This window comes from Procambarus clarkii, chromosome 25 (genome assembly GCF_040958095.1).
Source record: "Procambarus clarkii isolate CNS0578487 chromosome 25, FALCON_Pclarkii_2.0, whole genome shotgun sequence".
Lineage (NCBI taxonomy): Eukaryota > Metazoa > Arthropoda > Malacostraca > Decapoda > Cambaridae > Procambarus > Procambarus clarkii.
The window spans coordinates 30,010,110-30,022,813 of NC_091174.1; the positions used below are offsets into that span (position 1 = coordinate 30,010,110).

Here is a 12,704-nt window from a genome sequence, read left to right on the forward strand (position 1 = left end):
AATGGTAGCCTAGGGTAAATTCTGAACTCACTAGGCAATAATCCTACCTCTACTAGAGGTTAGCACTTAAAATTAATACACATTATATATATACAATCATACACACTAATGATTTGAGTGATAAACCAGTGTCACTGGAAGTACCTTTAGGTTAGCTCTTCTATATCACCCTAGGATGGAATTGACACTAATTAATCACTCAAAGGTGTAATGATCATAAGTAAATTATTATATATACAACTCAACTCGAGTTGATAAAAATTACACCCAAAATAGGGTCTGGACCATTCATTAATGGTGTTAGGTTGATCAATATAGTACAACTGACTATGGTAATAATGGGACTAGGATGAACGATAATAGTTCAACTAGTCAATTTTAATATCCTACCCTGTTGTGGGTTGGCAATTAGTAAATATTATACTGTGATCACTAGTGCAATATATATATTAAATAATTCTCTATTTTGGAGAAATAATATACACAATTATTGATAATAGCCTCTTAATTAGCCTCTATGAAACTTCTAATATTATCTAGAAGTATTAAATATTATTAGTGACCTCGCGAAATAAAGTTCACAAAATTCGTAGATAATCTCTCGCGAAATTTAACACCACGAAATCCGTGAACAATATCGCGAAGACACAGTCACTAATTTGGCTGGCTTCTATATTAGCGCTGTCATTTCACAGAATAACACGCCACCAAATCTGTGGGTGTGCATGAAACCGCTGACTAAGGCTTAACTGAACTGAGCGGGGCTCGTGAACTCGCACGAGTCAACGCCGCCGGTTATGACTGGCTTTGTTTAAATCACACTGCACTAGTATATTTAATGAATCCACTGGTTAACTGGTTCATCCGGTACTAAGATGACCAAATGTGGGTTCAAAGGATCAAATAATCCGTCATCCGGTTCGAAGATGACCAAATAATGTGGGAACCGACCTGTGAGATTTATATTTATTTAATTTATATGAATTTATATTTACGTTAATTTATATACTTCGATAGCAATTTGTATAATGATAAGTGGACTGTATTTCTGCAATAATCTCATAATCTCACAAATCGATCCTCTACACATTAGGGGGGGTTTATTAGTTTATATATATGCAGCCAATCAAACTACAGAATTAACTACATACATTGAAAAGGTTCCTTATCTTATTTGTACAGCAGGTATAACCAGGATGTAGACCACATTTTCCCTCTTTGAGGTAGCTTCCACGTGCTGGAAACTGATGCACAAACATGCTTCCTCGTCTTGACCTGTTAAAAGGGCGCTAGCTGTGAAGCCAGAAACCTAGTATATGACAGGTATTTCAGAGAAACATTGTACATGGAACAATAAAGACCTGGCTTAATTACCTTTAGTATGAGGCGATTTCGCGTTCTAACCGGCTAACCCTACCCAATGACATTAATGGCCACTAATGATAGATAATGGGTTTCGGAAAGAACACTTAACTTGAATTTGTAGACAGCGTGTTGATAATGGTACACTTTTAGTTTCCATAACACTACGTCCAAGTAAATTTAACAGGAGCCGAATTTGCTCCCGTGTGAGCCTCTGGTCTAGTCTCAACAATGGCTGCATCTAACACTCCATACTATTGACGCCTGGCCGACATTGTCCAGATATGATAGGAGCCAAATTTGCTCCACACGTCTCGGAGGTGACACAACAATGGCTGCCCTCCTTCCCCACTGACGCCTGGCTTACATTGTCCAGATTTCAGAAAGTGATAGAAGGGTCACATTTACTCTACTTTAATATTGATAATTAAGTTAATTTATATAAGATGTTTTTATGATGGTAAAGTCCAAAGACTAATGTATTTAAGAATAATTCCCAGCAGAATAGCTGGTGAATTTATAATAGTATGTGGTGATGATATCCCGTTTTCTTTAGACGGTAATTCCACAAGTTACGTTTTCTATGGGTAACTTGTTTATACAATACAGCAATTATCTGTATGATATATTAAATGGTGTCGGATTTTCCGACACCACCAACACCCATACACACCATTCCCACCACCACCCATACACACCATTCCCACCTCCACTTATACACACCATTCCCATCTCTACCCATACACACCATTCCCACCACCACCCATACACACCATTCCCACCACCACCCATACACACCATTCCCACCACCACCCATACACACCATTCCCATCTCTACCCATACACACCATTCCCACCACCACCCATACATATCTTTCAAACCTCAACCCTTAAACACCTTCCCTCCTCCACCCACACACATCATTCCCACCTCCACCTATACATATCCATTACACCTCAATCTATACACACACACCCTTCTTACCTCATCCCATACACTCCATTCCCACCTCCACCCCATACACACTATTCCCACTTCTACCCCAGTGCACACCGTTCCCACCTCCACCTATACATAACATTCCACCTCCACTTTTACACATCCTTCCCTCCTCCACGCATACGTATTCTTCCTACCTCCACCCATACATATCCTTCCAACCTCCACCCCACAAACACCCCTTACCATCTCAACCCACAAACACCATCCTTGTCTTCCATCACTGTAATCACACACACACACACACACACACACACACACACACACACACACACACACACACACACACACACACACACACACACACACACACAAGGGGCCTGGTAGCCTGGTGGCCTGGTGGATAGCGCGCATGACTCTTAATTCTGTGGCGCTGTTTCTATTCCCGCACGAGGCAGAAACAAATGGGCAAAGTTTCTTTCACCCTGAATGCCCCTGTTACCTAGCAGTAAATAGGTACCTGGGAGTTAGTCAGCTGTCACGGGTTGCTTCCTGGGGTGTGTGTGTGTGTGGTGTGGAAAAAAAAAGTAATTAGTAAACAGTTGATTGACAGTTGAGAGGCGGGCCGAAAGAGCAAAGCTAAACCCCCGCAAACACAACTAGGTGAATAAACACACACACACACACACACACACACACACACACACACACACACACACACACACACACACACACACACACACACACACGCCATCCTGTAACGAAAAGGTTATACCCAGAATTCAAATTTCTCATCTGCACATACTTTTTCCATGTCAGGATCTGAAAACACTTTTTATTTATTAATACGTTTAGGTACATCTGCATTTGTGCACCTACCCTAGACTATATGGAAAGGAGTTATTATTATTATGAAATTATCACACAGGATAATTAGTCACGCAGGGCCAAGTGATCAGTAGTCTGCATTGGCAAACTCTGGAGGCATTATGAGGATATCCTCACGAACACGAGAGTTAACAAAGTGATTACAAAGTTCCTGGAAACACTTGTCAGGGGATCTCAAGGATGTAATAACATGGGATTCAGTAATGTACTGTGTGAGATCATGTCCCAGTTCCTGTTCAGAGTTTGCACCTGAAGTGCTCAAGATTGGAAGATTCGTCACTTGTAGCCTCCTGCAACAGATAACGGTATACTAACCTGATCCTGGCAACTACTGTGTCGTACAGTCAAGTTGTCGTTTTGTGCTGCCCATATACATAGGTTTCGGACCTGAACACGGCATATTAGCATATTATACTGGCACTTTCAGGTCTTTAGGAGTCAGAAAATACTCTCCTACTAATATTTAAATGAATGCTGAACTCTTCGAGCATGGAGCAGAGCATTTCATATCCACTGAATTAATAAAGTGGGTGTAGGGGCAGACCTCCCTTCAGTGGGGAGGGGGATCGCGGCCGACTTCGACCCCTCCTTTCCCTCGAAGTTAGTTCCTCTTAAATGAGGAGGACCAGACGCACCAGGCGTCTGGCCTCCAACGTTATACAATGTTCAATTTGATTAGATAATGATATTGTGTGATGTATGCTTATCCATCTCTGCCTACCTAAATTAACCTATGACAGATTTCTTGGTGTGACCATTATGTCTTACACGTTTGTGTTTCTACATTATTGTATTGCCAGTTGCTAGAATGTCTTTGTCCCATCCTGAAACATGCGTGATCCTGCAGTTACTATGGTTGGAGTATACATAATATTGGACTGATCTGCAAAAACAAAGTTCACTCTTTGTATTATTGGAATGACAAAGGTATAGCAAAAATTGGAATAAAGTAACCATAAACCTAACCTAACCTGACTTAGCAATCCAAGGCCAAAGATATCAGTATTAGGCCATTTTTAAAATGACGTTGTTGTTTTTTTCCTTTGTGCACTTGTATCTTCTTCTGTGCTGATGGCCATTCCTCCCCCCCCCCCGTGATCGTGCCCCCCCCCCTGTGATCGTGCCCCCCCCTGTGATCGTGCCCCCCCCCCCCCGGTGATCGTGCCCCCCCCCCGGTGATCGTGCCCCCCCCTTTGATCATGCCCCCCTCCAGTGATCGTGGACACAGTCATTATACATTTGTGTTTCCTGGCACTCGCAGGTACAACCACATCAGAACAAACACAAATGACGTTGAATTCAGTCTCATCAAGCAGGAAATTGAGGACATCGATAACACTATCGCAAAATCCGAGAATGAGCTGACATGGAACTCAGACGGTAAGACCTTTGTGATAAAATTTAAGGAGTCATTTCTTGCAGTACATGGCATACTTACCTCAACTTTCTCTCTGGTATTTGTGAGAAGTTTTTCACGACAACCTCAGCTTGAGCTTGTACCAACTTAAAATTTTGTTAGATTTTAAAATTTTGTCAAGATAGATAACATGTATTGCAGATGAGTACCTTCCTTACCTTGAGGGTACCTTACCTTGATGAGTACCTTCCTTACCCAACCTTCACTCAAGGTTGTGGAACCAATTGCTTAAATCGTTGTCACTTGCTTAACGCAGGAGTGTGGGAGTACATAGAAGTTCTCCGCGACACTGTCAGCAACTTGGAGAGCCGCGTCCAGAAGGCCCAGACCAACTTGAAGCGACTGGATGGCATCTTAGACAACTGGGTTCAGAAGCCAATCTTCGAGAGACGCGACGGCAAGAAAGACACTCTGCTCAACCTGGAAGACAAGACTGACAGACTCAAGAAAGTGTAAGTAGACAATACTTGATGACAATGTATCTCACAAGTCCCTCATTTATTCAGTTAATTAGTCTGATAATAATGATACTAATTCCCGCTTCGTGAACTTTCTCTTGACAGCATGACAATATGCCATCTCCCGCCATTCTAGAGCTCGACCCTTAAAAAATAACTTACATAGTATTTCTTAACTGTAATAAAAGAAAAAGTATTTTTTTGAAAATAATAATTCCCAACCAAATTTGCAGTCTTTATATAATTTATATCAAGTTCATTCTCTGTGAATTTTAGACCCTAAATATCTGCCAGAGTTAAACATTATATATCTTGAATCATCATTGTAACAATGCAATATCATGTAATCTGTAACAGATTTAGGAGTCATGATCATCTGCAATCTTATATACATGCATAAATATATAGAATAAGGGAAATAGGATACAGGTATTAATTAACCGAAGCGATTGCAATCATACATATAATGATGGTGAAGGGAACACCCAATTTAAGAGTTTTAAAAACTAAATTTTCGGAGGTAATCTCCATCCTTTCTCAAGGTGCTGTATACAATATATACAACGTTATACTGTATACAACAAATATATACATCACCTTGAGAAATGATGTAGATTAAATCCGAAAAATTGTTTTTTTAATACACTTAAACATAAAATGTGTGTTTCCTTCACCTTCATTCAAGGACTCAATACATCTAATGTTATTATTCAGCTTTATCTTGCAATTGTTAGATCCGATTTAGATGATGCAGTTCAGTTTTGTCTCCGAACTATTGAATGGACTCGCACTTACTTGAACGGTTACTGAGAGGGATGAAGAAAGTAATATATATATATATATATATATATATATATATATATATATATATATATATATATATATATATATATATATATGTATATATATATATATATATATATATATATATATATATATACATATATATATATATATATATATATATATATATATATATATATATATATATATGTCGTACCTAATAGCCAGAACGCACTTCTCAGCCTACTATTCAAGGCCCGATTTGCCTAATAAGCCAAGTTTTCATGAATTATTGTTTTTTCGTCTACCTAACCTACCTAACCTAACCTAACCTAGCTTTTTTTGGCTACCTAACCTAACCTTACCTATATATATAGGTTAGGTTAGGTTAGGTAGGGTTGGTTAGGTTCGGTCGTATATCTACGTTAATTTTAACTCCAATAAAAAAAAATTGACCTCATACATAGAGAAAAGGGTTGCTTTATCATTTCATAAGAAAAAAATTATAGTAAATATATTAATTCAGGAAAACTTGGCTTATTAGGCAAATCATGCCATGAATAGTAGGCTGAGAAGTGAGTTCTGGCTACTAGGTACGACATATATATATATATATATATATATGTCGTACCTAGTAGCCAGAACTCACTTCTTAGCCTACTATTCAAGCCCCGATTTGCCTAATAAGCCAAGTTTTCCTGAATTTATATATTTACTATAATTTTTTTCTTATGAAATGATAAAGCAACTCTTTTCTCTATGTATGAGGTCAATTTTTTTTTATTGGAGTTAAAATTAACGTAGATATATGACCGAACCTAACCAACCCTACCTAACCTAACCTAACCTATATTTATAGGTAAGGTTAGGTTAGGTAGCCAAAAAAAGCTAGGTTAGGTTAGGTTAGGTAGGTTAGGTAGACGAAAAAACATTAATTCATGAAAACTTGGCTTATTAGGCAAATCGGGCCTTGAATAGTAGGCTGAGAAGTGCGTTCTGGCTATTAGGTACGACATATGTCTATATATATATATATATATATATATATATATATATATATATATATATATATATATGTCGTACCTAGTAGCCAGAACGCACTTCTCTGCCTACTATGCAAGGCCCGATTTGCCTAATAAGCCAAGTTTTCATAAATTAATTGTTTTTCGACTACCTAACCTACCTAACCTAACCTAACCTAACTTTTTTGGCTACCTAACCTAACCTAACCTATAAAGATAGGTTAGGTTAGGTTAGGTAGGGTTGGTTAGGTTCGGTCATATATCTACGCTAATTTTAACTCCAATAAAAAAAAATTGACCTCATTCATAATGAAATGGGTAGCTTTATCATTTCATGAGAAAAAAATAAGAGAAAATATATTAATTCAGGAAAACTTGGCTTATTAGGCAAATCGGGCCTTGCATAGTAGGCCAAAAAGTGCGTTCTGGCTACTAGGTACGACATATATATATATATATATATATATATATATATGTTGTACCTAGTAGCCAGAACGTCGTATTCGGCCTACTACGCAACGCCCAATTTGCCTAATAAGCCAAGTTTTCCCGAATTAATATATTTTTTCTAATTTTTTTCTTATGAAATGATAAAGCTACCCATTTCATTATGTATGAGGTCAATTTTTTTTTATTGGAGTTAAAATTAACGTAGATATATGACCAAACCTAACCAACCCTACCTAACCTAACCTAACCTATCTTTATAGGTTAGGTTAGGTTAGGTAGCCGAAAAAGTTAGGTTAGGTTAGGTTAGGTAGGTTAGGTAGTCGAAAAACAATTAATTCATGAAAACTTGGCTTATTAGGCAAATCGGGCCTTGCATGGTAGGCTGAGAAGTGCGTTCTGGCTACTAGGTACGACATATATATATATATATATATATATATATATATATATATATATATATATATATATATATATATATGTCGTACCTACTAGCCAGAACTCACTTCTCAGCCTACTATGCAAGGCCCGATTTGCCTAATAAGCTAAGTTTTCATGAATTAATTGTTTTTCGACTATCTAACCTACCTAACCTAACCTAACCTAACTTTTTCGGCTACCTAACCCAACCTAACCTATAAAGATAGGTTAGGTTAGGTTAGGTAGGGTTGGTTAGGTTCGGTCATATATCTACGTTAATTTTAACTCCAATAAAAAAAAATTGACCTCATACATAATGAAATGGGTAGCTCTATCATTTCATAAGAAAAAAATTAGAGAAAATATATTAATTCAGGAAAACTTGGCTTATTAGGCAAATCGGGCCTTGAATAGTAGGCCGAGAAGTGAGTTCTGGCTACTAGGTACGACATATATATATATATATATATATATATATATATATATATATATATATATATATATATATATATATATATATATATATATTAGTATATTTTGGTAGCAGTCTTTCCTGTACACATATATTATTAAATATGACCGAAAAAGTAAGATTAATAATTCTAACACGAATTTTCTCAATCTTTCGTACATTTCTTTTCACTGTTGGTGGTAATTCAAAAATCAATTCTCCAAAATTCATTTTTATTTCTAGTCTGACGCGACACTTGAGCGCGTTTCGTAAAACTTATTACATTTTCAAAGACTTTAGTTAACACATACACAACTGAATAGAACTTGCACATCTTCGATTTGTTTATATCTACATTTGAGTGAGGTGGATGGGGTGAGGTGGTATTTAATAAGGTATTAATTTCATCAACACAAGACAGAACACGAAACAATGGGTATTGAATAGAAGTGATTGTAGAAAGCCTATTGGTCCATATTTCTTGATGCTTCTATATTGGAGCGGAGTCTTGAGGTGGGTAGGATATAGTTGTGCATTAATTGGCTGTTGATTGCTGGTGTTGACTTCTTGATGTGTAGTGCCTCGCAAACGTCAAGCCGCCTGCTATCGCTGTATCTATCGATGATTTCTGTGTTGTTTACTAGGATTTCTCTGGCGATGGTTTGGTTATGGGAAGAGATTATATGTTCCTTAATGGAGCCCTGTTTCTTATGCATCGTTAAACGCCTAGAAAGAGATGTTGTTGTCTTGCCTATATACTGCGTTTTTTGGAGCTTACAGTCCCCAAGAGGGCATTTGAATGCATAGACGACGTTGGTCTCTTTTAAAGCGTTCTGTTTTGTGTCTGGAGAGTTTTTCATGAGTAGGCTGGCCGTTTTTCTGGTTTTATAGTAAATCGTCAGTTGTATCCTCTGATTTTTGTCTGTAGGGATAACGTTTCTATTAACAATATCTTTCAGGACCCTTTCCTCCGTTTTATGAGCTGTGGAAAAGAAGTTCCTGTAAAATAGTCTAATAGGGGGTATAGGTGTTGTGTTGGTTGTCTCTTCAGAGGTTGCATGGCGTTTCACTTTCCTTCTTATGATGTCTTCGACGAAACCATTGGAGAAGCCGTTGTTGACTAGGACCTGCCTTACCCTACAGAGTTCTTCGTCGACTTGCTTCCATTCTGAGCTGTGGCTGAGAGTACGGTCGACATATGCGTTAACAACACTCCTCTTGTACCTATCTGGACAGTCGCTTTTGGCATTTAGGCACATTCCTATGTTCGTTTCCTTAGTGTAGACTGCAGTGTGGAAACCTCCGCTCTTTTCCATGACTGTTACATCTAGAAAGGGCAGCTTCCCATCCTTTTCCATCTCGTAAGTGAAACGCAGCACGGAACTCCGCTCAAATGCCTCCTTCAGCTCCTGCAGATGTCTGACATCAGGTACCTGTGTAAAAATGTCGTCAACATACCTGCAGTATTTGGCCGGTTTCAAGTTCATGCCGACTAAGTCTTTTTGCTCGATGGTACCCATGTAGAAGTTTGCAAACAGGACACCTAGGGGAGAACCCATGGCGACCCCATCTACTTGCTTATACATGTGCCCATCCGGGCTCAAGAAGGGTGCCTCTTTAGTACAAGCTTGGAGTAGTTTCCTTATGATATTTTCTGGTATGTCAAGAGGAGTACGGGCCGGATCACGATACACTCTGTCGGATATCATCCCGATTGTCTCGTCCACTGGTACGTTGGTGAACAGCGATTCTACGTCCAATGAGGCTCTTATTCCTGTGGCCCGTGTGCCCCGCAGTAAGTCAACAAATTCCTTTGCCGACTTCAGGCTGAAGGCGCAAGGGACATAAGGAGTCAGCAGGCCGTTGAGTCGCATCGCTAGTCTGTACGTGGGTGTGGGTATCTGGCTAATGATTGGCCGAAGTGGGTTTCCAGGCTTGTGTGTCTTGACATTTCCATACGCATATCCAGGTTTATATTCCCCAATAATCTTTGGCAGGTGGAGTCCTGATTTCTTGGCGTTCACAGTTTCGATTAGTCTGTTGACCTTTGCTTTCAATTCGGCTGTAGAGTTGCAACTATGGAGTTGCGCCCTGGTTGTCAATCCTGGTGCAGCGTCTGGTGTGACTGATGAGGCCAATCCGAGAGTGGCAGTCCATCCCACACTGAGCAGAAACGAAGTCCGATTCTGGTCTGTCTTCCTGGCTACCGGCTTTCCTTCTCTGTCTCTTTGCCTCCGATTCCTTGGCAAGTGACTCCTCGAACTTGGAGAGACCTCTTTGAACAGACTGCCTCCAGGCTGAACGGTCTGCAGCCAGTGTCTCCCATATAACAAGATCGACGTCCATGTCTTTCAGGTCCCTTTTGCATACGTCTTTGTACCGTGGCTGGGGCTTGCCTGTTGGACGCTTTCCCTGCCTCAGCTCTCCGTACAGGAGATCCTTGAGGATCCTGCCGTCGCCCATTCGCACAACGTGTCCGAGCCAGCGCATTCGTCTCTGTTTCAGTATTGTGTACATGCTGATGATTCTTGCTCTCCCCAAGACGTTGTTGTTTGTCACCTTGTCCTGCCAGGTGATGTCCAAGATGTGTCTAAGGCAGCGCATGTGGTAGGCATTCAGCTGTCTTTCCTGACGGGCGCGGAGTGTCCAAGACTCACTGCCACAAAGGAGAGTGCTCAGGACACAGGATCTGTAAACCTGAATCTTAGTATACTCAGTTAGCCTATTGTTGGCCCACACTCTCTTTGTCAGTCTGGACATGGTAGTAGATGCCTTACCGATGCGTTTGTTTAGCTCCGTATCAAGAGAGAGGGAGTCAGAGATTGTGGAGCCCAGATACACGAAGTCGTGAACGACTTCCAGTTTGGAATCAGAGATGCCGATGTCAGGTGGGGAGTCCACTCCTTGTCCCATGACTTGCGTTTTCTTCAGACTGATGGTGAGTCCGAAAGCCTGAGAGGCCTCGCTGAAGCGGGTTATGAGCCGTTGGAGGTCTTCAGCTGAGTGAGCAGTGACTGCTGCGTCGTCGGCAAAAAGGAAGTCACGCAGACACCTCAGCCGAACCATCGTCTTGGCTCTCAGCCTGGCGAGGTTAAAGAGCTTTCCATCCGACCTGGTCCGGAGGTAAATGCCTTCCGTGACAGATCCGAAGGCGTGCCGCAGCATAACTGCGAAGAAAATCCCGAATAGGGTTGGAGCCAGTACGCAGCCCTGCTTTACTCCACTTCGGATGTCAAAGGCGTCTGATGTTAGGCCATCAAAGACCACGGTGCCCCTCATGTTCTCATGGAAAGATCTGATGATGCTGAGGAGCCTGGGTGGGCATCCGATCTTGGGGAGGATCTTGAACAGGCCATCCCTGCTGACGAGGTCGAAGGCCTTCGTCAGATCTATGAAGGCTACGAAGAGTGGCTGCTTCTGTTCCCTGCATTTATCCTGCAGTTGTCTGAGGGAAAAGACCATGTCGATGGTGGACCTGCCAGCTCTGAATCCGCATTGTGATTCTGGATAGACTCTCTCTGCAAGTACTTGGAGCCTCTTCAATGCGACTCGAGCAAACAGCTTTCCGACAATACTGAGGAGGGAGATTCCACGGTAGTTGTTGCAGTCGCCCCTGTCACCTTTATTCTTATACAGTGTGACGATGTTGGCATCCCTCATGTCCTGTGGCACCTCTCCTTCTTCCCAGCAGAGGCAGAGAATTTCATGCAGCTCCATGAGCAGGCTACCTCTGCAGCACCTCAATGTCTCAGCAGGAATGCCATCTTTGCCAGGAGCTTTACCAGAAGAAAGGGAGTCTAGGGCATCGCTGAGTTCTTCCAGGGTCGGTTCGCATTCGAGCTCCATTAACACAGGCAGACACTCAATGACTCTCAGGACGTCTTCGGTGACCATATTGTACCTGGCGTATAGCTCAGAGTAGTGCTCGACCCAGCGCTTCAGCTGCAGTGTCTGGTCCTGAATCACCTCGCCAGTGGCAGATTTCAGAGGAGCGGTCTTCCTCTGGATTGGGCCGAGGGCCTGCTTGATGCCGTCATACATTCCCCTAACATTGCCTGTATCCGCTGCAGTCTGTATCTAGGAGCAGAGCTGGAGCCAATAGTTGTTGGCACATCGCCTGGCGCTCTGCTGCACTTTGCAGCGGACGGTCCGAAGCATCTGTAAGTTGCGCTGACTTGGGCAGGCTTTGTGGGCTGCCAAGGCGTTTCTCTTCTCTTCGATTACAGGTGTCATCTCTTCCGAGTGAGCCTCGAACCAGTCTGCCGACCTGCTGGTCTTCTTGCCAAAGGTGGAAATGGCAGGGTTGAACACAGCGTCTCTGAAGTGCTCCCATCTTTTACAGGCAGTGACCCCAGCTGGGCCAGGGAGAGCTTCCTCGAGCACGTGTGCAAAATCTTCCACCTTGTCCTGGTTGCGGGTCTTGGTGGTGTCGATGCGAGGTCTGCCCGCCTTTTTCGAGTGATGAATCTTCTTTGGTTGCATCTTGACCCTGCTACATACCAGGGAGTGGTCGGTG

The 12,704-nt window shown here is 41.5% G+C and overlaps 1 protein-coding gene across 1 annotated transcript in view; it reads left to right on the top strand.

Moving 5' to 3' along the window:
- LOC123756316 (dynein beta chain, ciliary) overlaps positions 1-12,704 on the top strand; it is a 98,021-nt gene that overhangs the window by 52,902 nt on the left and 32,415 nt on the right. Inside the window, exons 5-6 of the mRNA XM_069331019.1 lie at positions 4,452-4,570; positions 4,864-5,059. Of these exons, the coding sequence (XP_069187120.1) occupies positions 4,452-4,570; positions 4,864-5,059 (315 nt within the window). The remainder of the gene's footprint in view (positions 1-4,451; positions 4,571-4,863; positions 5,060-12,704) is intronic.